Source organism: Phragmites australis, chromosome 11, assembly GCF_958298935.1.
Source record: "Phragmites australis chromosome 11, lpPhrAust1.1, whole genome shotgun sequence".
NCBI lineage: Eukaryota > Viridiplantae > Streptophyta > Magnoliopsida > Poales > Poaceae > Phragmites > Phragmites australis.
Window position 1 is genome coordinate 32,287,024 of NC_084931.1, and position 26,085 is coordinate 32,313,108.

The 26,085-nt window shown below is 42.4% G+C and overlaps 4 protein-coding genes across 5 annotated transcripts; 3 read left to right on the forward strand and 1 right to left on the reverse strand.

Annotated features, from left to right (window-relative positions):
* The first annotated feature begins 4,641 nt into the window (after positions 1 to 4,641).
* On the forward strand, positions 4,642 to 11,064 carry LOC133885742 (uncharacterized). Of its 2 annotated transcripts, none has more exons than XM_062325485.1 (6): positions 4,642 to 4,957; positions 5,064 to 5,108; positions 5,936 to 6,039; positions 6,240 to 6,328; positions 6,411 to 6,508; positions 10,848 to 11,064. In XM_062325485.1, exons 3-6 carry the CDS (start codon positions 6,030 to 6,032, stop codon positions 10,975 to 10,977), a joined length of 327 nt encoding a protein of 108 aa, XP_062181469.1. In that variant the 5' UTR covers positions 4,642 to 4,957; positions 5,064 to 5,108; positions 5,936 to 6,029; the 3' UTR covers positions 10,978 to 11,064. The 2 variants fall into 2 exon arrangements, with proteins under 2 accessions (XP_062181469.1, XP_062181468.1); XM_062325484.1 differs by lacking the exon at positions 10,848 to 11,064 and adding an exon at positions 7,070 to 7,503 and having other exon boundaries at positions 4,648 to 4,957.
* A 2,245-nt stretch (positions 11,065 to 13,309) lies between these two features.
* On the forward strand, positions 13,310 to 14,298 carry LOC133884176 (protein TRACHEARY ELEMENT DIFFERENTIATION-RELATED 7A-like). Its single transcript, XM_062323526.1, has 2 exons — positions 13,310 to 13,344; positions 13,734 to 14,298. Exons 1-2 carry the CDS (start codon positions 13,310 to 13,312, stop codon positions 14,296 to 14,298), a joined length of 600 nt encoding a protein of 199 aa, XP_062179510.1.
* Positions 13,810 to 17,878, forward strand: LOC133884824 (protein NINJA homolog 1-like). Its single transcript, XM_062324391.1, has 3 exons — positions 13,810 to 14,247; positions 15,594 to 16,784; positions 17,303 to 17,878. The coding sequence occupies exons 2-3, from the start codon at positions 15,710 to 15,712 to the stop codon at positions 17,662 to 17,664; spliced, it is 1,437 nt and encodes a 478-aa protein (XP_062180375.1). The 5' UTR covers positions 13,810 to 14,247; positions 15,594 to 15,709; the 3' UTR covers positions 17,665 to 17,878.
* Positions 17,879 to 18,132: 254 nt separating this feature from the next.
* LOC133884827 (exosome complex component RRP41 homolog) lies at positions 18,133 to 24,141 on the reverse strand. Its single transcript, XM_062324395.1, has 12 exons — positions 23,978 to 24,141; positions 23,843 to 23,889; positions 23,673 to 23,733; positions 20,760 to 20,801; positions 20,613 to 20,680; positions 20,005 to 20,083; positions 19,877 to 19,913; positions 19,369 to 19,485; positions 19,194 to 19,279; positions 18,906 to 18,995; positions 18,688 to 18,744; positions 18,133 to 18,602 (listed from the first exon to the last, which is right to left on the reverse strand). Exons 1-11 carry the CDS (start codon positions 24,032 to 24,034, stop codon positions 18,700 to 18,702), a joined length of 729 nt encoding a protein of 242 aa, XP_062180379.1. The 5' UTR covers positions 24,035 to 24,141; the 3' UTR covers positions 18,133 to 18,602; positions 18,688 to 18,699.
* Positions 24,142 to 26,085: the final 1,944 nt, after the last annotated feature.

Here is a 26,085-nt window from a genome sequence, read left to right on the forward strand (position 1 = left end):
ATTCGATCCCACTCACCGGTCGCTCCTCCCTGCCCTTTATAGAGGCGGCTCGGGCGCCCGAGAGGAGACAAACTCGAAATTAGTTGGGATTCCCCATGGATTCGGTCGGTCGAACTCCGATTCAAACGCAACCGAGCCAAATCAGATTAGAGATAGAGATGGATTAGAGATGGGGGATCTTATTTGGGTGGAGATAAGAGAGGGGAAGGTAGCCCCAACGCTTGGTCCACAGAACAGAGGGGGTGCAAAGGGGGAAGGCGGCTCGGCGCGCCTATGGCGGCGTGGTGCGGCCCGGGCCTATGGACAAAGTGGTGTGGATGCACTGGGTGGCGGCGGCGCGATTTGAGGGCGGAGGAAGAGAAGCCACAGGTGCCATGAGTCCGAGGGCAAAGAGGAAGGAGCGGGCCTTGGCCTCGGCCGGCCCGGATGGGTGAGGAGAAAAGACGAGAAGGGAGGGCGGCTTGGGCCGGCAGCCCTTTCTATTATTATTATTATTATTATTATTATTATTATATATAGACACACACCCGTATTATGAATGCGAAGGCATACGCATGAACAGGGAGCATACCTGCGTCAAAATGCAGTTGTACAGGAATCTAGTACTTAGACAAACTAGAAAAACTTGCATGCCAGCCCTCTTGAGCTCAATTACCTCGCTATGAATCTTTGCAACATGGCAAGCCAAACCCATTTTCGAAAAGAATTTTTTAGTATTGATGAAGTAAAGTGGACTGTGGTTGCTGAAAAGGCCTGAATAAAGGAGGGCAAATGAGTCAATTTTGAAGCAATAGCATTTAAAGGTCATTTGCAAAAACTCTCAACATTTAGAAAGATGTCTCACCAGGGATAAATAAGTAAACCAGTCTATCGGACATGCAATGCACACCATTTCTGAAACATTATGCATAAGCAGCTATTAGTACTGTTGGTCTTTCTCTGAACTGACTAGCCAAGTCCAACTAAACTGATAATTTAAGATCATAAGTTCCACCGTACAGTACTTGAAAGCAATGCTACAAATACATTCTGCAAAAGACGTGGTAATGCTTTTTGTAATGAGTTCACCACAACTGCACAAAAACACACCTGATCTCATGCAAAATCTCCTTGAAGGGACTTGTGCCAAGATCCCTGTAGTGCTGCCCAGAAACGATGTAAGGTTCTGTGAGTATACAGCCGATTTTAGCATTTACAAGGACAATGAGAATAACGCTACATGGGCTTGATTTCTAGACTGCAAGATGCGACAGCCGACAGGTAGATAAGAACGTATCGTAGCAAGATGTAAATTTTGGAATATGTAAGGTATTAACTAACCTGTATCGGAGCAAGACGTAAAATTTGGAATCTGGAAGGTGTTAACTAGCCTGGTTAGTTTGGCATGAACCTCACTTGAAAAGAGAGTCCACAGATCTCGCACGCGAAATGCCAATCTTTGTGACAACCTGAAGCCATGCAGAAGATAGGAAGACCTGCCATATGATCTGACAGCACAAATAGTTGCATAGTGAATGTGAGATAAAACACAAAAACTCGTGCATAAGCAATGCAAGATTTCTTTTCAAGTGTTAAAATTTCTCTGAATCAGCTTTCTGATTGATGAAGATTTAAGAAAACTGAACCTTTGACAAATATTGGAAAAGCATTTTCTGAAAATCGTGCCTTCAGATATTGAATTTGCAGGCTGCTCTTCTGTAGTATTACCAACTGATAATACATATGTCGCTTCATGAATATATCCTGTTGTGCCAGGCAATGATCTTTCATAGCAAGCAGAGAATTGGACATCATGACGTTGAGGAATCCAATCAATGCACCCAAGCAGATTTTCTGCAAGATAAAAGACAAACACATTAAAAGAAAGAAAAACACAACAGAAACACTGATTTTCATGTTTCTCCCTATTTTGAGAAGCATTTGTTTCATTTAGTGGTAATCAAGCACATCTTTTCCAGTCCAAGCATCTGAAAGTATGTGCCGCTATTGTCTGAAAAAAGAAAGGTGCTCCCCTGTCAAAATGGCAATCCATCTAGTACTCCTACCTAAAAATAATGTAGTCAGATTTCCAACTAAACACTCCAAATAAGTAAAGGAAGGAAAATGGGAATTATGTAATTAGGAACTGCTAATCCGTATGAGTGAATGTGTCGCTGCTCGATCCATGACTCTCGTACGATTGGACCGGTCCTTTTCTCTCCTTTTTCATTTTCTTTCATTTTTCTTTTGGTTGAAATTGCTCTTGCCTTCTTTCACTAGCTTCATCCCAAAGCAATGACGTCAAATAAGAAAATAGGATTAAAACTTCATAACCTTAACCTAAACCCACCCCATCATATCTCATCTGATTTCCTTAACTCAAACCCACTAACTATCCAAACGCCACCTTAAGTTTGATGTGCGGGGATGGGATTAGGGTGAGCCAGGCCTTGTACATTGTATACGGCTTCACCTCTACCTGCCAGCATTGGCCAGATGTTTTCTTATGACATATGGGCCCCAAATTACCATACACGGTTAGGTGCTCGTACGTTAAAAAAATATATAAATATTGAATATGGTAACATCAAATATATACTCAAGGTATGGAGATATAGATGCGTTATAGAAACGTCGCCGAACGAATACATTGGGAGCGATGTCGTAGTTTTATTTTAGACAAGATCCGAAAACAGAGTGGAAGATTATCCGCTAATTTTCCAACTAATTTATTCATTATTTTCATTAGTAAAATGAGTCATATGTGTAACCGGTAACGAGACAGAGAGATTAGAGCACTTTCTTATGACATATGAGCCCCAAATTACCATACACTGGTTAGGTGCTCGTACGTTACAAATAAAATATAAATATTGAATATGGTAACATCAAATATATACTCAAAGTTATGGAGATATAGATGCTTTATAGAAGCGTCGCCGAATGAATACATTGGGAGCGATGTCGTAGTTTGATTTTAGACAAGATCCGAAAACAAAGTGGAAGATTATCCGTTAATTTTTCAACTAATTTATTCATTATTTTCATTAGTAAAAGAGTCTCATATGTGTAACCGGTAACGAGACAGAGAGATTAGAGCACGAGCAATGGCGGACCTAAAATAAAAATAATCAGGTATTCCAGGCTAGCATGCTAGGGATCTAAACGTTCCATTTATTGATTCAGATGGTGTCATATGAGCTGCTACATATGATAGATCACTGAAAAATAAAAATTTAATCGATATCATACATCCTATAGTCACAACGTGGATTCGCTCATGTGAACGAGGATGTATGATAAAAATAAATAAATTATTTAAATTTTATAGGTTTTATTAAATAGGATGAGAGTAGGGTAACGGGAATGTTATATGGTAGGGATTCGTGGTCTCCTCATGTCAGCCACGTGTTCATTTCGCTTTTGCTTTTCGTGCTTAACAGAGGCTTCGTAGAGTAAGCTAGTACGCTCGTGACAAGCCGTGGAAGGAAAAGAAGCGTCTCCTCCCTCTCCCGCCGGCGAGTGCTGCCACTGCACCTCCACCGGAGGCGGTAGGAGAGGGCCACCTTCCACTGTAGGTGCGCGTCTTGAGCCACAGGTATCCAATCCTTCCTCCCCTGCACTGGTAGATGCATCTCAGTTCATGACCTGGATTAGCACATCACCTGCTCGATGAAATGCCTCAGATGCTTATCCTTGCACTACTTAGGGTCTGTTTGTTTGAGTTTCTGTTTTTGTCTTTTCTGAAAAGCTGTGTTTTTGGTTTTTCTGAAAAGCTGCTTTTGGAAATAGATTGTTGGTTTCTACAATAAATTTTTGGCTTCTCAGCATATAACTTCTCAGAAAAGCCACTCTCAGCGAGCTTCTCCGCATCTAATTCATTTTTCTCAGAAACAGCTTCTAGCTTCTCCAGAAACCACTTCTCAACAAACCCGTTTGTTCTGACTTCTGACTTTTAGGCTTCTGACAGAAGCAGAAGCCAGAAACAGCTAGAAACAAACAGACCCTTAGTCTATCGTATGGGGAAACCGCCTCGGCATGCCTCGTCGTGGCGTACCAGCCGCGAGCCCTTGGGCGCTTAGCTGCTAACTCAGTTCTTTCCGTGAGGAGGAACACATCAAACTAACCGTATTGCTTAGTATTTCTGAGTCATAAAATCCTCAAGTTTAGGTATTGATTTGCTTATCCCTTACAAATTTTTAGCGCATCCGTGTAATTTGAGGGTAGGTTATGTTTAATTTTGATTCTTGTGTTTAGTTTGATCAGATTTGGATTATAATTTACGAGCATATCAGGTGCAAACGGCTCAAGTGTTACATTTGTTAGGTTATAGTAGGTAATGAGTATTTTACTATCGGTGTATCTGTACGTTCTTATTCACCCTTGCCAATTCATTAGCTGCTCCTTGTTTGAAGTAGATCTCGAATTTCTAAGATTGTTTTCAGTGCGAACAATATTATTTAAAATAGATATATATCATTATAAATGTCACGGTTTAGAGATATACTATTATAAATTATGATTTTAGAGTCATACCATTAAAAATTGTTGGAATTAGAGAAATGCCAGTACCTACGTCTCGAGCTCTATTTCATTCGTGTTCTGGCCTACGTATTTTCGTATGGACTTCTCTGCCCTGCGCGCAGCTTTAGTCGTCCCCGGTCCGACCGAACCAGCTCAGGTCCTCATTCCCCACCCTCTTCGCCTGTTGTTCGTTTTCTTCGTCCGCCCGACCAACCCTAGCCGCATTCCGCTGGAATCCGCCGCAATCCAGGTCGCGACGGCGACGGAGGCGTCGGCGCCAGCGGCGAGCGGCGGGGCGACGCGGCGGAGCCACCCGTTCCCGTGGCTAGACGCGGCCATCTCTTAGCCCTTCTACTTCCTCCACCTCCTCGCCGCCTTCTCCTACTTCGCGGCCCGCAGCGCGGCTGCCTCCGCCGACGACGGCGGGGAACTCCACGGCCGCCTCCTCCGCCGGGTAAGCTTCCGGGATCCCCGCGTGGACGATCCGGATCGTGTCATTTGGCTGGTGGTTGAGTTACGTTGGTTCATGTGGATCGGTATTTGTGTGCGTGTTTTTGCAGGAGATCCAGGCGGTGCTCGTGTTCCTCGTGCTCTTCTCAGTGAAGGTGCGATGATTAATGGCAACTAGATTTTCTGCGTAAACTTATGTTCTGAGTACTGTGCTGGAATTTGGTGATGAAATTGGTGGGAGTAGTTCTTAGCTGCCCTGTTATTCTAAAAAGGACTGAGAGATGGAAATGCGGAGTTTCTTTATGATTCAGACGTTGAGTGCAATGCCATTATGTGTGACTTCATATGTATTATGCTAAATGGGCAAGGATTTTGCACATTTCTAATTTTAGCATTTCGAATCAGTTAAGCTGCAACTTGAGATGCTGAACTCGGTGACTGCGACCGGGTCGGGTCGGACCAGGGTGAGCATAAACGGTGCGGGCAGGGGCAATTTTGTCCATACGGAAGTACATATATGCTACGTAGGCCAGGAAACGTATGAAATAGAGCTCGAGACGTAGGTACTAGCATTTCTCCAATTCTAGCGTTTTTGTAATGGCACGACTCCAAAATCGATATTTATAATGAGATATCTTTGAACCGCGACATTTATAATGGTATATATCTAAATTTCCCTATTTAAAAATGCAGATTTAGATCTACATTTTTTAGGGCAAGGCGCATCTTGCAAGTTCAGTGCACAGTGCCTGTTTAGATCATCTTATCATTTGTCTGTGATTCTTGTTAATATTTCTTTAATGGACTGATAAGTTGTCATGTCGTCCCACAATTCTTTTTTGGTCAACATGTTTTTTTACCAATACCAAGCCAAAGTTTCATTTGGTAAAATTGGCTACTCTATTTACCGAATATACCATATGAACACTCTCCTACTGGACATGCTACTAGCATGCTTAATCTTCCTCTTTCTTTATTGCAGTGTCAAGCGTTTGCTGTGCTATTCTCGGAGATCTGACTTTATCCTAGGAAGCCATTGTTCTTATTACTGATCGAAATCCTAACATTCTTTGCAAATGAGTGCTGGTAAGGAGGTGCACTGGTTGTTAATTGGCCTCCTTGAATGGCTTAGCATTTTTTTTATTATTGGTGTTTGCATTAGACATCTGTTACAATTGTGAAGAGCCTAAAGCTGCATTCATATGCTACCGATTTTTTTTAGCCCCATGCCTAAGTTGCAAGATGATACTAACATGAAGCTTTGAATCACTTGTGAGTTCTCACAGGTGGTGCGTTTGGTGGAAATCGGGGGGTGAGGCCTGTACCTCCTGAAAAAGGTGTATTCCCACTGGATCACTTGCATGAGTGTGACTTGGTAAGGTTGCACACCTTTTTCGTCAATTACGCTATCACTAATCATTTTGTACTTGTTACATGAGAGATGACTGTTCAAACAGGAGAAGAAAGACTATCTTGCCTGCCTGAAATCTACGGGATTTCAGTCTGAAAAATGTCGGCAGTTCTCAAAGAAGTACCTGGAATGTCGGATGGAGAGGTTAGTAAGGGTACCATCTATATACAAATTTTAGAGCTACAAAAGTTATTGTAATGTTGATAGCATAGTCTCTTCTTTTGGCATATCAGTACTTCGCTAAACCTAGCGGCAGTTTAGTCCGTAATCTTAGCATGCTAAAGGTTCGGTTGTTTGCATTCTTTGGAGCAACACATGTGCAATATGCTATAATAAGGTCTGAGTTTGGTGGTCGAGTTAAGCAACCAGTTTGCCAACCACAATTAGGCAGACACTAGTTTTAGAGCATATTTCTGTGCTTTCACTAGTCTATTTTAAGATTGAACGTTTGATTGCTTCTATCTTGGAAATTCCTACTTTCTCTGGCAAGATCTCCATGCCAACTTTGGTCTCTGAAATTCACTATCCGAACTCATAACAAGATGCACTTTGCACTTTTTCTTTGCTGAAACTTTTTTTTTTTGCCGGAACATAACTAGACGCATTTTGCTTGTAATTTTTTTTGTTTACTGCTGCTCTTTCCATAAAGATTCCAAATCATTTTTTTTCTTGCATACTAAATCATGCTGAATTTATGGTCCATAGAAACTTGATGGCAAAGCAGAATATGTCAGAGCTTGGGTTCAGAAATATGGACGAAGTGGACGCTCTTGACAAGAACGGCAAACTGGAGAGCCCTCCTAGCAAGCCGAAAGATAATAAAATTACTGTTTGATTTTTGGCCTAGCTTTTGTATGTTTCTTATGCAGTCTTCATACCAGGGGTTCTACCGGAAAAGAATGAGGAAAATTATAGTACCCATTTTGTTACTTTGCTATTGGCTGTTTTGACGTTCCAAAGAAGCAGATCATGTTATCCATGCTTATAGATGGCTAAGGCAAGATTAAGCGCTCTCAAGAAGTTGATTTATACATTTTGGAAGATGACATGACTTCTTTTTTTTCCATTTTAACTTGTTGCATGCTTGTACGTTAGGCTGTTGTATTTGTATGTTATAAGATGTCTTGGAATTCAGCCTACTTCATGCCCTCTGCTGCCTCGCTCGGTCTACATTCTACACCAAATCCTTGGCCTTACTGCTTTGCCCGGTTGTCCCTTACATCACCTTACTCGTGTAGCATTGCGGATATATTGAGCACAACCTACACGATGTGGGACTATTTTAGGATTTACCATTTATTTCGGTCAAGATGTCTCACTGAGATGTGGATACACGGACCACATGTAATGAGACATCGAGGGCACATCCTAAATCGCCACGTGAATTAAGGTATAGATTCTCAGTTGTCTTGAAAAACTAATTCGGTGAGAAAATGATAATAAAATAGTGATATTTTAGGATTGCAGATCTAGCCTTCGACGGATGGTTAGATTCGAGGAAGATAGTAAGAGTGACATTAAACTATCATATTTGAGATGAGAGTCTTGAAGGCAATAAAATGGTGGCAATGAAGTTGACAAGCATAAAAAAAAAGCTACGATATTGAATTTACTGGAAGAGATCAATGCGGTATCAGAGCCTACTAGCAAGGAGGAAGAAAAGTGAGCCCTCTACTCACCACGATTCATGACCGATGATGGATGAAAGACATAACAAATTCAATCATTTTGTAGGGGTTAATCTCTACTGCTTTAAATTGGAGATTACCTGACTTAGGCCTTGTTTAGGAGGGCTCCGACTCCTAACTCCATCCTAGATCTAAGCAGAGCCCTCCTAAACACACTAATTCTATCTTTGTGTGGAGCAATCAACTTCATGGAGCACATAGAGTTTTAGGGATTGTTTGGCTTAGCTTCAGCTCCAAAATTTATAGAGCTGGAGTCAAGAGTATGCTGGGGCTATATGAGTGATCCATTTTGGTTTTATTTTAGACTAAAAATACATACTTAACCATCTTTATATTAGTGTACAAACCTCAAATTTGAGGTAGACCTGTATATTAGTATATAAACTCCAAATCTGAGCTGGAGCTCCACCTAAATGCAATCTCTATTTTGTTTCTGCTGATAAGATGAATGTAGTTGTATGTCCTGAAAATTCTAGCAGTGTACAAATTGAACATCTATTTGTCTTGATGATTTCTTGTACTGCACAAATTAGAAAACTATACTTGTGTTGGAAAATTTCTAATATTGCACAAATTAGTTTCGTCGGATGTGAGGAAGCTAGCAATTTTGACAATTAATTGCAATTCCGAAGAACATCCAGATGGCAGACAAAATTAGAATTTCAGTTCAATTCACAATTCTAGACCCAATCCTAGGACCCAAACGAAGTCAAAGGGTAAAATTGTAAAGCTCTAAAACTAGGGGACCTAAGGCTAAGGATTTCCCCAATTCCTCTTATGCTCGCTCCCCCCCCCCTACCCCCACCCACTCCCGTCGCAGCCTCGACATTGGCGACCCAACCGCCGACACCCCGGGGCATAATAACCTAGACCTCCTCCCGCCGAAGCCCTACCTCGTCGAGAGGCATCGCCCTCCTTCGTTTCCCCTTCCTGTACTGATGGCACTTGACTAGCATGGGTGGAGATCCATCTGGACTTGCATCGATTTCTCCCTTTTTTCGGTAGGTGAGTAACCCTAGCTCGGCTTGCTTGGACGGATTGTTCTAGGATTTAGTTTTATTTGGGGTCCCTTTGCTGTGAACCTGTGGCTGTGAACGATCAAATACAAGTTTTTTGCATTCGGGTAGTTGCGGGTTTGTTTTTCACATGGTACCATGAGAAATCCAATCCAATCCGAGCCATCCATTCCTGGCTCGATCTGATTATTCTTGTAGAGCGTGCAAGATCAATCTACTCATGAGGTGTGATGCAGTTTATTTTTCAAATATTTTGAGGGTTTAGCCCCAGTTTAAGTCTGTCCCCTGGTTCCAAGGAGCGTTCTGATGGAATGTTTCCTGAAAAAATATTTTTGGATTAGGATTCCCTGCTATGATTTACTGTGAAAATCACGCAACCTGTCAGAACACTTACTAAATGTAGCTTTTACCAAGTCACACTCATGCAATTGATCCAGTGGGAATACACCCTTTTCAGGAGGTACAGGCCTCACCCCCCGATTTCCACCAAACGCACCACTTGTGAGAACTCACAAGTGATTCAAAGCTTCATGTTAATATCATCTTGCAACTTGGGCATGGGATTAAAAAAAATCAGTAGCATATGAATGCGGCTATAGGCTCTTCACAATTGTAACAAATGTCTAATGCAAGCACCAATAATTAAAAAAAAAAAAGCTAAATAGGAAGCCAGTCAAGGAGATCAATTAACGACCAGTGCACCTCCTTACCAGCAATTTGCAAAGAATGTTAGGATTTCGATTAGTAATAAGAACAATGACTTCCTAGGATAAAGTCGGATCTCCGGGAATAGCATAGCAAACGCTTGACACTGCAATAAAGAAAGAGGAAAATTAGGCATGCTAGTAGTATGTCCAGTAGAAGAGTGTTCATATGGTATATTCGGTTAATACAGTAGCCAATTTTACCTAATGAAACTTTGGCTTGGTATTGGCGAAAAACATGTTGACTAAAAAAGAATTATGGGACGACATGACAACTTATTAGTCCGCTAAAGAAATATTAACAAGAATCACAAAGACAAATGATAAGATGATCTAATCAGGCACTGTGCACTGAACTTGCAAGATGCACCTTGTCCTAAAAAATGTAGATCTGAATCTGCATTTTTAAATAAGAGTGCTAACACCTGAAACCAATCATGGAAATTCGAGATCAACTTCAAACAAGGAGCAGCTAATGAATTGACAAGGGTGTATAAGAACGTACAGATACACCAATAGTCCAATACCCATTACCTACTATAACATAACACTTGAGCTCTTTGCACCTGATATGCTCCCAAATTATAATCCAAATCTGATCAAACCAAACACAAGAATCTAGATTAAACACAACCTACCCTCAAATTACACGGATGTGCTAAAAATTTGTCAGGGATCATCAAATCAAGACCTCAACTTGAGTATTTTATGACTCAGAAATAAGCAATACACTTAGTTTGACGTGCTCCTCCTCACGGAGAGAATTGAGTCAGCAGCTAAGCGCCCAAGGGGGTCGCGGCTGGTACGCCACGACGAGGCATGCTAAGGCGGCTTTCCCACGCGAGGGACTAAGCAGCGCGAGGATAAGCATCTGAGGCATTTCATCGAACAAGTGATGTGTTCATCCTGGTCGTGAACTGAGATGCATCTATCAGCGTAGGGGAGGAAGGTTTGGATACCTGTGGCCAAGACGCATTTTGCTTTTAATTTTTTTGTTTACTGCTGCTCTTTCCATAAAGATTCCAAATCAATTTTTTTCTTGCATACTAAATCATGCTGAATTCATCGTCCACAGAAACTTGATGGCAAAGCAGGATACGTCAGAGCTTGGGTTCAGAAATGTGGATGAAGTGGATGCTCCTGACCAGAACGGCAAACTGGAGAGCCCTCCTAGCGAGCCGAAAGAGAATAAAATTATTGTTTGATTTTTGGTGTAGCTTTTGTATGTTTCTTATGCAGTCTTCATACCAGGGGTTCTACCGGAAAAGAATAAGGAGGAAAATGGGTACCCAATTTGTGACTTTGCTATTGTCTGTTTTGACGTTCCAAAGAAGCAGATCATATTATCCATGCTTGATAGATGGCAGAGGCAAGATTAAACGCTCTCAAGAAGATGATTCATACATTTTAGAAGATGACATGACTTCTTTCCATTTTAATTAGTTGTATGCTTGTATGTTAGGTTGTTGTCTTTATACTCCCTGTATTCAGAAATAGTATGTGTATTTTTTTTAAAAAGTCAAATTTTATATACTTTGATTAACATTTAATAAAATTATAAGAATGTCTAGTGTATAAAAATTATATAATTAGGTTCACAATTTAAAATGATTTCACACCGTAGGTTTTGTAGCTTTAAATGATATATTTTGTAAAAAAATCTTAATCAAAATCTAACTTCAAAAACCAAATAAAAAAAATACACTTACTATTTTTGAACGGAGGGAGTATATTATAAGCTGTTGTCTTGGAATTCAGCCTACTTCGTGTCCTCGGTTACGATGTCGTGCTTGGCCAAGGCAAACCTTGGCCTTTATCGCCCCAATGATGCTTTGCTCGATCTACATTCTACACCAAATCTTTGGTCTTATTGCTTTGCCCTGTTGCCCCTTACATTACTTTACTCTTGTAGCACTGCTTGCGGATATATTGAACACAACATACATGATGTGGGACTATTTCAGGATTCACCACTCATTTCGGTCAAGATGTCTCACTGAGATGTGGATACATGGACCACATGTAATGAGACATGGAGGGGCACATCCTTTGAATCGTCATGTGAATTAAGTTATAGATTCTCAGTTGTCTTGAAAAACTAATTTGATGAGGAAATGATGATAGATTAGTGATATTTGAGGATTGCAGATCTCTCTTTTTTTTCATTAGAGGAGGATTGCAGATTTAGCCTTTGATGCATGGTTAGATTCGAGGAAGACAGCAAGAGTGACATTAAACTGTCATACCTGGGACGAGAGGGGCTCGAAGGCAACAAAATGGTGGCAATGAAGTCGACAAGCATCAACAAAGGGAAGCAACGGCACACCGAATTTGCTGGAGAGATCAACATGGTCTCAGAGCCTATTAGCTACAGTTTATGACTGATGAAAAGTGAGCCCTCTACTCGCTACAGTTTATGGCTGATGACAAATGAAAGGCACAATAAATTCAAACGTTTTGTAGAAGTTGAGCTCTACTGCTCTAGACCCTATTTGGGAGGGCTTCAGCTCCCAACTCTATCTATGATCTAGGTAGAGCCCTCCCAAACACCCTAATTCTACATTTGGATGGAGCAACCAACTTCATAGAGCACCTAGAGTTTTAGGGCTTGTTTGGTTTAGCTCTAGCTCTAAGAATTTATGGAGTTAGAGTCAAATGTATGCTGGGGCTATATGAATGAGCCATTTTGTTTCCGCTTTGGACTAAAAATACATACCTAACCATCTTTATAGTAGTGTATAAATTTCAAATTTGAGAGGACCTGTATATTAGTACATAAACTCCAAATGTGAGTTGGAGCTCCACTTAAATGCAATCTCCATTTTGTTTCCGGTGATAATATGAATGTAGTTGTATGTGTTGGAAATTTTAGTAGTGCATAATTAAACAACGATTTGTCTATGAATTTTTGTACTGCAAAAATTAGAAAACTATATGCTTGTGCTGGAAAATTTCTAGTACTATTCAAATTAGTTTTGTCAGATCTGAGCAAAGCTAGCAAATTTGGCAGTTAATTGCAATTCTGAAGAACATCCGAATGGCAGATAAAATTAGAATTTTAGTTCATTCACAATTCCGGACCCAAACATCCTAGGATCCAAACGGAGTGCGTATATAGATATAGATTTGGATTTCCTTATTATTAAGTTGTTGAGCAGGAAGCAGAAGAACTTTTCTTCTTTTTTACTTATTGAATATTGCATTTTTGCAATACACAAAAAAGTTGGAATTACAAAATGGAAGGGGTGTGGTTTAACCCCAAAAAAGAACTAATTATATTAAATTCAAGAGGTAAAACTGGAAAGTTGTAAAACTAGGGGGATCTAAGGCTGAGGGTTTCCCCAATTCCCCTCGTGCTCGCTCTTCCCCCACCCCACCCACTCCCCGTCGCAGCCTCGACATCAGCGACCTAACCACCGGCACCCCGGGGCATAATAATCCAGACCTCCTCCCACCGAAGCCCTACCTCGTCAAGAGGCATCACCCTCCTCCGTTTCCCCTTCATGTACTGCTGGCACTTGACTGGCATGGATCGAGATGGTAATTTATCCCGATTACCAGTTTATCCGCGGGTAAATACTCGAATAGCTTAAGGTATAAATAGTATTTGGTACCCACGAGTACGTTCGTGGGTAGAAAATACTACCCGATGGATAGATAGGTACGGGTATGGGTGAGACATACCTATACCTGCGAAACCCGTATAACCGTATAGCTCTTTGACAGGTGGGTCATAACTCTCTAAACCCTAACTCATCACGTATTCAGGTTTTGTTGGGCACAGCTTTAGATTTGAGATCCATACTGTATCCAGAGTTTGTAAAATAAAATAAAGTTGTTTAAATATTTATTTTTTTTATCTAAAATAAAAATCAGATAATTTAACCAAATACCTCTAATGCAATACAATTTCAGATTTTAATTTTTTTAAAGCTAGATATAATTAGCTCTAAAATTCAAGATGTGGATACGTGCCAAACGGCCTCTCGGTTCCTCAGCCCATCAGCCGCCACACGAATAGTCCACAGACCACAGCGGCACAATCCCTGTCCCCCGCCTCCCGCCGCATCCCGCACCCGCACCGTGTGCCACCGCCGCCTCCCGCACTGCACACCGCGCGTCCCCGCCGCCTCTCGCTCCCGCACCGCACACCGCGCTCGCCCGACGCCCACGCGCTCCCGCCACCTTTCGCTCTCGCACCGTGCTCCCCCGCCGCCTCCCGCACCACGCACCGCGCTCCCCCGCCGCCCGCGCGCCTCCAGGAGACCAAGACCGCCGCCAGCGCCTCCAGGACCGCCGCCAACGCCTCCAGCTCAGATCCGCCGTCTCCCGCACCGCACACCTCGCTCCCCCGTCGCCTCCAGCTCAGATCCGCCGCCCGGCGCCGCCGCCAACGCCTCCAGGACCGCAGCCAATGCCTACAGCTCAGATCCGCCGCCAACGCCTCTAGCTCAGATCCGCCGCCCTGCCTCCAGGTCTACATGCCTTTGTCTTCTTCATGTGATAGTGATAACATACTCCTTTAATCTCTGTGGGTGAATCTCCCCTTGTATACCTGAGATTGCACTGATTATGGTGAATCTCCCCTTGTACAAATCAATCCTTGTTGTGTTTGTTGGGAAGGTTCAAGAAAAGTAATCTTTTGTTTCAATGAAGCTTTGGTCCGTTTCGAGCTTTATACTGGCATGCTTGGTGAATGATGATAGGTTTAAGTCTTGGGCACGAAGAATAATTTGTTCACTAGAGAAATGGGATATGTTCTTGTTATTTTCGTTAAGTCAATTCTGTAAGGCTAACCTAATTATGGTGAATCTTGTCTCTATAAGATCAGCAACTGTTGTAGGTAGAAGAATTTAGTCAGAATGTCAAATGTGAATTGCCTTGTCTGGACAATATCTAAATTCAAATGTGGATAATATGTAAATAGCTATATGCTTGGTTAGGTGTAGGGATGGCAATTAAGTAGTTGCATATTTATCCTTAATCCTTTCTTTTCATTATGGCTGCTAGATTTTAGACTTTATGTGCTGTTATTGCTGCTGCCTTCAAGCGGGCGGGTAAATGTGTATACCCGCGGGCGATGGGTACCCACGGGTGACGGGTTTGGTGCCCGTTCTTCTCCCGCGGGCGTTCACGGGTATACCTGCGGGTGGGTAAAAATTGGCGGGTACGGGTATGGGTGAGCACTACCCGTACTTGCCATACCCGATTGCCATCCCTACGTGGGTGGAGATCCATCCAGACTCACATCGATTTCTCCCTTTTACGGTAGGTGAGTAACCCTAGCTCGGTTTGCTTGGACGGATTGTTTTAGGATTTAGTTTTGTTCGGGAGGTTCCTTTGCTGTGAACCTGTGGCTGAGAGCGATCAAATACAAGTTTTTTGCATTCGGGTAGTTGCGGATTTGTTTTCCGCGTGGTACCATGAAAAGTCCGATCCAACCCGAACCATCCATCCATGGCACTATCTGATTATTCTTGTAGAGCGCGCAAGATCAATCTACCCATGGGATGCGATGCAGTTTATTTTCCAAATATTTTGAGGGTTCAGCCCCAGGTCAAGTCAGTCCCCTGGTTCCAAGGAGCGTTCTGATGCAATGTTTCCTGAAAAAAATATTTTTGGATTAGGATTCCCTGCTATGATTTACTGTGAAAATCACGCAACCTGTCAGAACACTTACTAAGTATAGTTATTAGTGTCTGTGCATGTGCTGAGTTGCTTTGTTTGATGGTTTTAGTGAACTTATGTGCCAATGTATGGCATGCTACCTACTTACCATGAACATGTTTCCTGTCTGCTTATGTAAAGTGTTATATTGCAGAGATGATGGTTTGAATGTGATTCCAATACCACGATGCGGTCTATTTTGTCATCAGTATTCAGAAGAAATGGTCTGTGACTGTACATACATATAATCAGAGTTACCAAAAATAAAAAATGGAGGATGATAATGGCCTTGAGCTTAGTCTGGGCCTCTCTTTGGGCTGTTCAGCAGGCAAGTCTAAGGCTAGAGATGCTCCTCTAGAACCAAAAGCAGAGCCCCAAGTGGAAGAAAGTAGTAGCAAAGGGGGATCACAAACTCCTGATGCTCAGTTTGGGAAATACTATCAAACAAATGCTGAGAACCAAGAACACAGTAGTAAACAGAGGCACAGTCCTGCTGCACCGCCATTTGGGAACTTCTGGGTACAACCAGGGGGTTCCTCTGCTCCAGTTGTAGATGGATCCATTGATCCAGTGAGCCATCAGTCTCAGCTTCCCAGGTATCAAGATGTGAGGATTTCGAACAACAGTGGAAATAATTCTGAGGAACAGAAGCCAGTGTCAAGTAACTGCAAGTTGCTTTCTGAAGAGATAAATTTTCAGAAGAAGCATCACATTGCTGCTGACCAGCCTGATGCATTCAGTAAGAGCTCTGATGGAGGTGCAAAAAATGCACCTATCTCAATTAGCACGGATGATGGTTCAACTGGTGAAAATGAGGATGTTGCAGAGTCGGAAGCAGAAGGCTCAAATTCTTGGTTGGTTGCACAGCGTGAAGACAGTGCTAAGGGCTCTGTAGTTAACAAAGGATCCGATAGAAAAAGATCCGCTGATGATGCTGCAGTTGGTTTTCAAGGAAAGAGGCAACCAAGTTTCTCGGCAAGTGAGTCCAGCTCAGGAAAGTTGCCACTTGGAAATCCCTTATCGATGCAAACATCAAATGTAGTGGCTGGGCCATATCAAGTCCCAGCTCAGGTTTCTGGTCCTCCTACCATAACTAACGCACAGAATTTTCACCCAGCATCTACAGTTCAGTTGAGGCCACCCACAAACGGTGGACTAGCTGTCCAGACAACCATTGGTGCCTCTCAGGTTGCTTTTGGTTACCCGACAGTCCAGCTACCAACACTTGAAACAAGCTCTTCATGGGCTTTTGGTGCTCCGCCTCAGGCCATGTCTTCTTTTACTGCAAAAGATAAAGCTGAACAAACAGGAACCAAACAAGCTGATGATGGCAAGAAACCTCAAGGTTAGTTTAGCCAATGTGCACCCTTCCCAGAAAAAATAACAAAATCCTTGTATTTGTGATGCTGTTATGGTTAAAAAAAAAATACTCCTATTGATATTTCTGTCTCTAAATAACAGAGATTTGTGAAACAAAAACTAGAGTTAAAAACACTAGATTTGTATATAATCTGTGTCTGTTTAGTAGTAATACATTTAGAGAGGATTTTGGCTATGGTTCCGTTTCCGTACCTAGGGTTCTTGTTGGTTGCTGCTCGTTGTGTTCAGTATGATTGATGCAAACTAGTGGCATGCCATTAAGCTCATTTTCGATGACTCTATTTGGGAGGAAGCATTGCTGCCTGTGCGATACGCATTGGCTGCCAATAATCTGATGATGCAAAATAAAACTTAGTGGAAGGCAATTCCATACTAAGCTTCTTGTGTGCATTGCTATTTTTGCTACTGAAATTATATGCGCATGTTTGAATATTTCACCAGCTGTTCGAGTACTGATTTGTTTGTTTGTTTTATGAACTGCAGAGGCTGGTGCTTCCTCGTGTGCTCAAGCGGAAGATGAGGATAAGGCTGATAGGGGAGTCCCTCACATGGGTTCTGCCATAAGGCCAGGCATTGCACCAAATGTAAAAATTGGAGGGTCTGGATCATATCCTGACCTTCCCTGGGTTTCTACCACTGGGACTGGAGCAAATGGCAGAACCATATCAGGTGTAACATACAAGTTTGGCAGAAATGAGGTGAGGATAGTATGTGCCTGCCATGGCACACACATGACACCGGAGGAGTTCGTACGACATGCAAGTGCAGATGCTCCGGGCCAAGAAAATGGTGCAACTTTACCAGCATTCCCTGTTGGTAACCAAGCAGCGTCTGCTGAAAACTAGTTCGCTGGATTCTGAGAGAATGCTTGACTAATAATTGTTGCCCCATGTTTAGTCTATATAATCCATTCCTTGCATTACTCTCTGTTCATCTCATATTGATAATTGTCATGTAAGTTTAGAAGTGTGTATTTTGGGTGTTGTTTGAGGACAAAAATTGTGTATTTTTAGCTGTGTTTGAATCTTCAAGCAATATTTAACTAGTTCGGAGCTCCTATACTTTCTTTCAAGCCATCTGGAGATTGAGATGCTTTGCCAATCGGTGGCAAAGCAGGATATACAGCATATTATTTGGACTCCATAATTGATTTCAATGTTTATTTGATATAGTGCCATATGATTGCGTTTTCCTCTATCTGGAGTCAGGTCGCCAGATTCCAAGATCCAATTGCCAACTTTGGTTCGCGAACTTCAATCATCGTGCAGGAACCAGGCAGTATTTTGAAGCACGTTATGGAACGATAAAAAAAATTCAGTAAAACACCTGTAGCTCTTAAAGCGCTATCATCTTGGAGCAAACGGATGCTTCTTAAACCGACAATAACAGAGATAATCAGTACGACTACAAATAATCAGCATAGGATGTCACGTTCAATTTGAATCAGTTTACAGAAAATTGCCCAGCTCCTCGTGATTTTAAATCTGGAAGCAAATAGCTGGAAGATTGGTACCAATCTGAGCATGCTTGTATGCGAAATAGCTGGAAGCACATACTCTGTAAGATTGGTACAAGCAGGCTCAGATTGGTACAAGCAAATAGCTGGAAGCAAATACTCTGCTGGAAGATTGGTACAAGCAGGCTCAGATATTTCCTGTGCACTGCACTGCACTGCACCACACCGAGGCCATTCATCCTCAACTAGAAAGCCTTTTACACGATGTGTGATGTTCATTGATGGGTCAGCGATCTTCAACAGGTTCAGACCATTAATCTTGATACTCTGCCAAGTAAGCAGATAAACCATTAGTGTTACACAGACCAGTCCAGGCTTGAAACGTTACACAGGCTGGATAAATGGGATTCACCTTCTAATTTAACTAACCACGCTGACACTCCAGCAGTTTTGTGTTCTCCAGAAGCACCTGTTTCAGTATCATAGTCACCAACCAACAAGTATATCACAATAGGCACGAGGTATTGAGAAGTTCCAATGCGTCATGACAGGTGATAAGTCAGTGTAAACAGAAAATGAAATAAATAAACTGCAGCCAAGAATAATGGAGAGCAGCACAAAATTATTTACCTCACGGATGTAACTTGCAATTGCTTTGCACCCTTGTATTGCAAGTTCCATTACGTTTTCAAATGTATCCATTGGTAACTTTGCATCCATCTGAAAATTAAATTTTAAGCTGCCTTGCTTTTGGCCATAACAAAGTCTTATAAAGAACAACGCTATGCAGTAAATAATCGCCAATGATGTATTTCACAGGAGAAGAAAATTGAAAGGTATAGTTTTGCTTGTGCGTATAGATAAAGTGAGTTGGGGAGTTAAGAATTTCGAACGGTAAGAATTAATGATCTTTTTGACCTGCAGAAGAGTCACTTTGTCCATCTTTGCAAGAATGCCAACTGTGACATCTGGACCCCCAGCACTGTCTTCTATGTAATTCAAATCTGAAATAGCACATTAGAATTACTTGAGATTTGTCAATGCCATGCGATTCTTAGCTTGTCATAGATATAAAATAACTTAGGAGTCTTACCGAGCAAAGGAGTAGAACACAGATACCCAGCACTACAAGATGTAACAATATCTCGCATTGGAATCCCGGCATCTGCAAGAGCAAGTGTTGCAGCATTGATGCATGCTGACCTTGTTCCTGTTATACACAGTCATGCTTAAAATCATTTCGAAGTACAAGATATGACAAAATCATTTCAAAATAGGCAAAAGAATAATATGCCACAGCATGACTGATTAATATAGCAGGAAAGAATAATATGCCGTAGCATGACTGGGTAATATAGCTAAAGGGGGAAAGGCACACAATGAGAACTGGTAGACATTCTCCTGCATGTCTCATCATATAGAGCATAAATCTAGATTAACTCAGCCCATGGAAAACATGTAGCCTTGCTTGGCTTCGTTTTATGACAGAACAAAAAAAAAGAGAGTATGTTCTAGAATAAATAATAGAGGGATTCTAGGAGTGCATAAAGCCTGGAGACTACAACTTCAACAGTATGAAAGTAGGAAGGTAGAACACTTACCACCATCAGCTTGAAGAACTTGGACAAATATATCAATCTGCAAACAAGCATAATAAGCATTGAAAGTCAACCCCGATATCATTTAAAATTGAAGTTTTTTGAAGGATACATAAGTAAACAGAACTGACCTGTGAGTGTGGCAGTAAATGTGTTAATATGCTTGCCTCCATTGTCTGTCTAATAACAAGCGAAATTTCTGTTGATCGCCTGCAAGATGATTGTGGCTTTAGTTCACTACTATAGTTATATGGGCAATGAGACAGCATGTACCCTAAATTTCATGCGACCCGAATTCACTTTGCACACTGGGTGTTCAGCTCAGAAGCACTAAAACGAGTCAACTAAGTTATACTGCAGCACTATTTGCTTAAGTCACACTGGATGTTACTCTAGAAATTTCTAACCTTAATTGTGACATTTGATTATGTTACACTGTTACGAACACAAAAAGTTCTTGATCTGACACCCATGCTTTGATTTGAGGGCCCTTTACTCTTTAGGGAAAATCAAACATGCTTTCAGAAATAGTATCCTTCAAATGGGAAGGCAGTAATGATACCAAGACATGTGGAAAATACAAGATGCAGGGAAAAGAAGCCTGGTGTTAAAGTAGAAAGAAAAATAACGCGTAGTTGCCATGTTGGAAGTCCGTACTGATAATAAATGACTATTATTGCGAATGCCGAATGACTGAACTGTTTTTTAATCAAATCTTACTCTTCAAGTTGGAACATACCTGTCACCTTTTGGCTTTCTCCTCCGATCTCCTGTACTAAATTCTGCCATCCTATACTCACAGCGCACCTATACACAGATCTCTCAGGAACACATCCGAAAGGAGAATCACTAATTACTGAATGCACCAGGAGTAACGAAAGTTTACCAAAGCCTCGTTGCTGTTTGCTTGCTGACCTTTGTTCTGAACCTGAATGTGCAAAACCAAGAGCACAAACTTTTAATTGCATAGCATTAAGTTTCACTTCAAAGTAAACAGCCTTTCCTGACGGTGGGAAAAGGAAAAAAAGGGAGGTAAAGCAATGCAATAGAAGAAGTAAACACTATGAGCACTCCAGAGCAACATAATCCTCACTATGGAACACAATGCAAAGAAAGAAATTTATTCAAATTTAGGGTTTCTACAATTCTACTTCAAATTCTCCAGTACATTTCACTGTGGAAAAACATTGCAAGTTCTACTGCACATAGGCCATAGTTGAATCTGTTTACCAATCCTACAACCTTGACAATCTAAGGACACATCTCCTGAGACAGACACTAAAAGACCACGACGAACTAATGAAGACAGACGTGACCCACAAACATGACCAAGACAATGATGCCACTGTGGAAGGAGCCAGTAGTCGAGGAAGCAGAGAGACCGACGACAGTAGAGGAAGGAAGACCTAGGCACAACAGGTGGACGAGCAGCCAATACTGAAGGAAGTGGCAGCAGTCCAGAACCATGTAAACGAGTCTCCTCTGGGCACAGCTCCGTAAGAGCCTCCACAAGCGTGACACGAGGATGTCGAGCAAGTAGCTGAGCCCGACGCTGCTCAAACTCCGAACGAAGGCGAGTCAGGAACCCGTAGAGGCGTCGAAAGTCACGCTCAGCACGTAGATCCAAGCAGCACTGACAAGAGTAGCAACCAACAACACAAAGAGTCTAACTAACGCCACACATCTGACATCTAAGCTAGAAAGCATCAACTGTAGCATTACCCTACTGAATAGGCTGCTCCTGACGAACAACAGACAGATAGAAAGTGTCCCCTGACGGCTCATAGGTCTGACGAAGATGAGTCCACATCTGAAAGGCAGTAGAAAATCCAACAATCTCAGAACAAAATTTGTGCTCCACACTAGCAATCAGAATAGACGCTGCACGAGCATCATCATCCATCCACTGAGCAATGTCAGACAACCGATCACGGTACAGCTCCAAAGCTTCCGAATAGGCGGACGGCCTTCTCATAAGCAGCTGTGGCGATGTCAATAGTTGTCTTGTCTCTTGTGTCAACCGTCGGCTGCATAAGCTCCGTCGTAAGCTCCAGTGAAGGCGAACAAGGAACGTCACCACAGAGAACACCTTAAAGACAAAGGCCGCACATGTGAACGTGCATATGCTGCACAAAGTCCCGGTAGTTGGTACCATCAAAGAGCACCGAGCATTGAGGAACTGAAACAGTGCTCGACGACATCCTGAAGAGATGACGAACGACAGCGAGAATGCAAAGGAGAAGCGGCAGTCGACGGCGAGAGCAGTGTTACCTGGACACGGACACGAGTGTCGGAATCCGACTCGGACTCGGGTGTCTGATTCGGCAAAAAAAATTTGAACACGCGAAAAACAACTCAAAATCTGATACGGATGTCGGAATCCGACTCGGATTCGGGGTATCTAATTCGGCAAATAAATTTGGACACGGGTGTCAAGGTAACACTGGGCAAGAGCGCAAAGAGAAGCGGCAGGCGACGGCGAGAGCGCAAAGAGAAGTGATAGGCGACGGCGAGAGCGCAAAGAAAGCGGCAGCTGCTGCGTTTTTTGAATTTTTTTTTAGCACTAAGACCCGACCAACTCAGTCCGACCGAGAGGTGTGAGCACCCGAGCTGGGTGGCCGGCCAAGCCGAGTGGCCGACGGAGACGGGCATCCAGCGGGAGGCTGGCGGCGTGGTCCGGCAGGTAGAGATTCGGCAGCGCATGGCAGCCCGTGAAGATCCGAAAATGGCACGAGGCGGCGGCGGCCTGAGGCGAGAGCGACCGACCGGTGCGTCGGGCGAGCTGGCTGGGCTCGACCGACGACGAATCCCAGCACGCACCTGAGCGAGGGCCGGCCGGCGGGTCGGACGGTGGGTACCAGGCGGCCGAGCAGGCGACGGACGGTCGAGCGGACGTCGGGCGACCGGACGGGCGGGCCAGGCCTTTCCTTTGGCCGGGATCCGGAGTTGGATTGAGCCAGCGGCGGAGCAGGATGGCGTCGGGCGAAGTCTAGGGTGGCGCTGGGCGGAGGAGGGCGGCAACGACAGCACGCAGAGCTTCAGTTGCGCTGAGAACCAAGAGATCGACGAGATCAGGAGCGCGTACACTAGATCAGGACGGGAAGAGAGGGGAATCCGACGATCTACCGTAGATGAACAATAGATCGGGACGGGAAGAGAACCGTGAAGTTGCAATACGCGAGAGGAGGAACCCTAACCCTAAATTTTGGCTCTGTATACCATATTAGGAATAGCAACTTGTATTCCTTGAAGGTCCTAGGCCAGAATATACACATATGTACATGTGACAATATGCAAGAAACCTCTTATAAATTGGGGACATTACACATAGCAATATATATATATCTAACAGATCTAAACATTTCTCGAACATAATTTGAGAAAAATAAAACATGCCAAAAGATAAACAAATTTTGTTGTATGTTACCCAATATGCAAGAAACCTCTTATAGACTGGGAATATTACACAGAGCAATATATATATATATATATATATATATATATATATATATATATATATATATATAACAGATCTAAACATTTCTCGAACATATTTTGAGGAAAATAAAACATGCCAAAAGATAAACAAATTTTGTTGTATGTTACCCAACTTAATCAAGTACCATGTCATCCCGTAGGCCCCAAAATGTTAAACCTAGTTCATCTTAATTCCGATTACTAACTCTAAACCTCACGTTATAATCAGTAAATCCCCTCTGCGAGACATTTCCTCAAACACGCCATGCGCATGACATATCAGAGGTACGCGGAACCACACTAATCAGAGTAGGGGAAGCACCTCTCGAGGGCCGTAAACGGCGGCGATAACCCTGGTGTTGCCCATCTCGAACAGCGCCGACCTGCACAAACCAGCACGATTCGATCAAAAGCGAACACCAAAACTACCACCGGAACCCGAATCGAAGAGCTCCCGTTTTCCCCTTCTATCAGCGTGAGAGGTTTACTCACCCGTCGGCACGCGCGACGACGCCGACCTCGCCCTTGAGCTGCCGCATCTGCGCGATGTCCAGCACCGAGTGAGATATAGGGTTGAGCGTGAACCGTGCCAGGGGGCGGTAGGGAAAAGGGGAAAGGAGGCGTCACCTCGTTGGGGCGGCGGCCGTCGACGCGGAAGCCGGTGAGGGGGTTCACGTACTCCATCGCCGGATCCGCCGCTCTCTCTTCGGGCTCTAGCTACGCGCCGCAGCTGTGCGCGAGGCTACGAGTCGAGGGTTTTTGTGGGGTTTCCACTGTTCAGTTCGGAGACTTATGGGCTGTTTGGTTCTTCCGCTTTGAAGCTAAGCTAAAGTTTGGGTACGTTTAGTAAATTTGAGTTATGTTTGAATCAAGGTTAAAATTTTATCGTGCTTTGAAAATTTTGGCTATAGTAAAGTTTGGTAACATTTTAATGTCTAAAATAACCGCTTTCATTTTTTACCATCTAAAAATTTAATTTGACATAAAACCAATCATTACTTCTAATTTTAGCATGATCAAATATTACTATGACTAAATTTTAGCTCAGTTTCTCAGGGACGAGAACCAAATAACCCGTTAGAAACATGTGCATGTGCCTTTGATGATAAATATAACTCTATACACTCGTACACACGATTTATCTCGATCGTCCATCTATACCACTTGATATTTATTTATTAGTTATTCTCTTATATTTTTTATTTATCTTTTAAACATAAATTTTAACCTAAATAAATGGTTTTGATATGCCCTAACTAAATTTTTATGTTCCCTTAGAGGCCCGATTGACCCAGCTATTCTCACCCGAGCCTTTGGTCGAGCCAGACATGAAGCTCAGCTTGCCAACTCTGTTAAGGCTCTTCCCAGCCGGACCCAGAGATCACTCGATTAATGTTGAGTTGGATTCCAATCATGAACAGGAAAACACTCATCAAACCCTAGAATATCCTCAGTGAAATGATGAGTAGTTCTCTTGTGTATTCAGTAAGACAAAAGATCATGTTACTCATGTAAAATGTTTATTTTTAATAAGGGTATGTTTTATTATTCTCACATCTGCACAAGATATGTACTCAACTATTCATTATTATAAAGTTTTAGCTAACGGCTGTGAAAAAGAAGCCAACAAATGGCCATTAGAAAAAGAGTACCAAACATAACAAAAGGAAGTCTTCGTATATAAATTCTCTTAGTAGATATCCATCCATATTTGATGAAAATCTTCATGATTGCGATCTCTAGAATGCGGCACACCCATTTCATTTGATCTCATGTCTTCTCTTTTTACGTAAGGAATCATAATCGAATCCAATATGTTCCTTGAAAAACGCCTACGTATATGAGTTAGGTTTTACCTTGTCAAAGACAATATCATTTCTGATTAACCAGATAATCCAACATAATACACCTGCCCCAACCAGCACTTGAGGAATTAACTTGGAATCAATATTATTTAGCCATCCATTAAGTATTTGAGATACATTTTGTGGAGGGGACACCAAAAAGGCATATATAACGGGCCAAGATTCGACAGCCTCTCGGTGCACTTGGCTATTATAGCTATTGTTTGTTAATAGGCGTGACGCGTGCCCCACCAGAAGCTCGCAGGTGCGATCCCCTGTAGCCCCTTCACAGGACACCATCGACGCACACCCACAGCGGGTGCGACGGAGCGCGCAACATCGTCGCCTCTTCATCCTCCTCTCTACAAGCCGTTGGTCCTCTCCGGATTGAGTTTAGTAACAAGTACATGATATTTCTCATTGCGCACATTATTTGTTCCTTCATGTATTTTAATAAGACTATTCTAAATATCATGTTCATTGGTGAGAGAATAAACACGATTAAATACATCAATATTTAAAGATGATAAAAAGATATTCTTTGCTAATGCATCTAATTGACTCTCATTATTGGTGACACGTGATCTCATTCTTTCTTTAGTGATTTTCTAAACATCTAAATTTTTAGCTTGCAAATAATAGGTCACAAGAATTTTCCATCAGGGAAAATTAGTGCCGTTAAAATGTGGAGTGCTATTGGTATCCATCCCAACCTCGGACGTCACAACTCTAGGATGCTAAGCCTATCAAGAGCACGAGGCTCTGATACTAATTGTAAGGAACAGTTACATCCTAAGAGGGGAGGGTAAATTAGGACACTTAAAAACTAATTGCTCTAAAAACTTTACAAGATAAAATTATCTCATTTTTTTATCTAAATGTGCTCTAGTT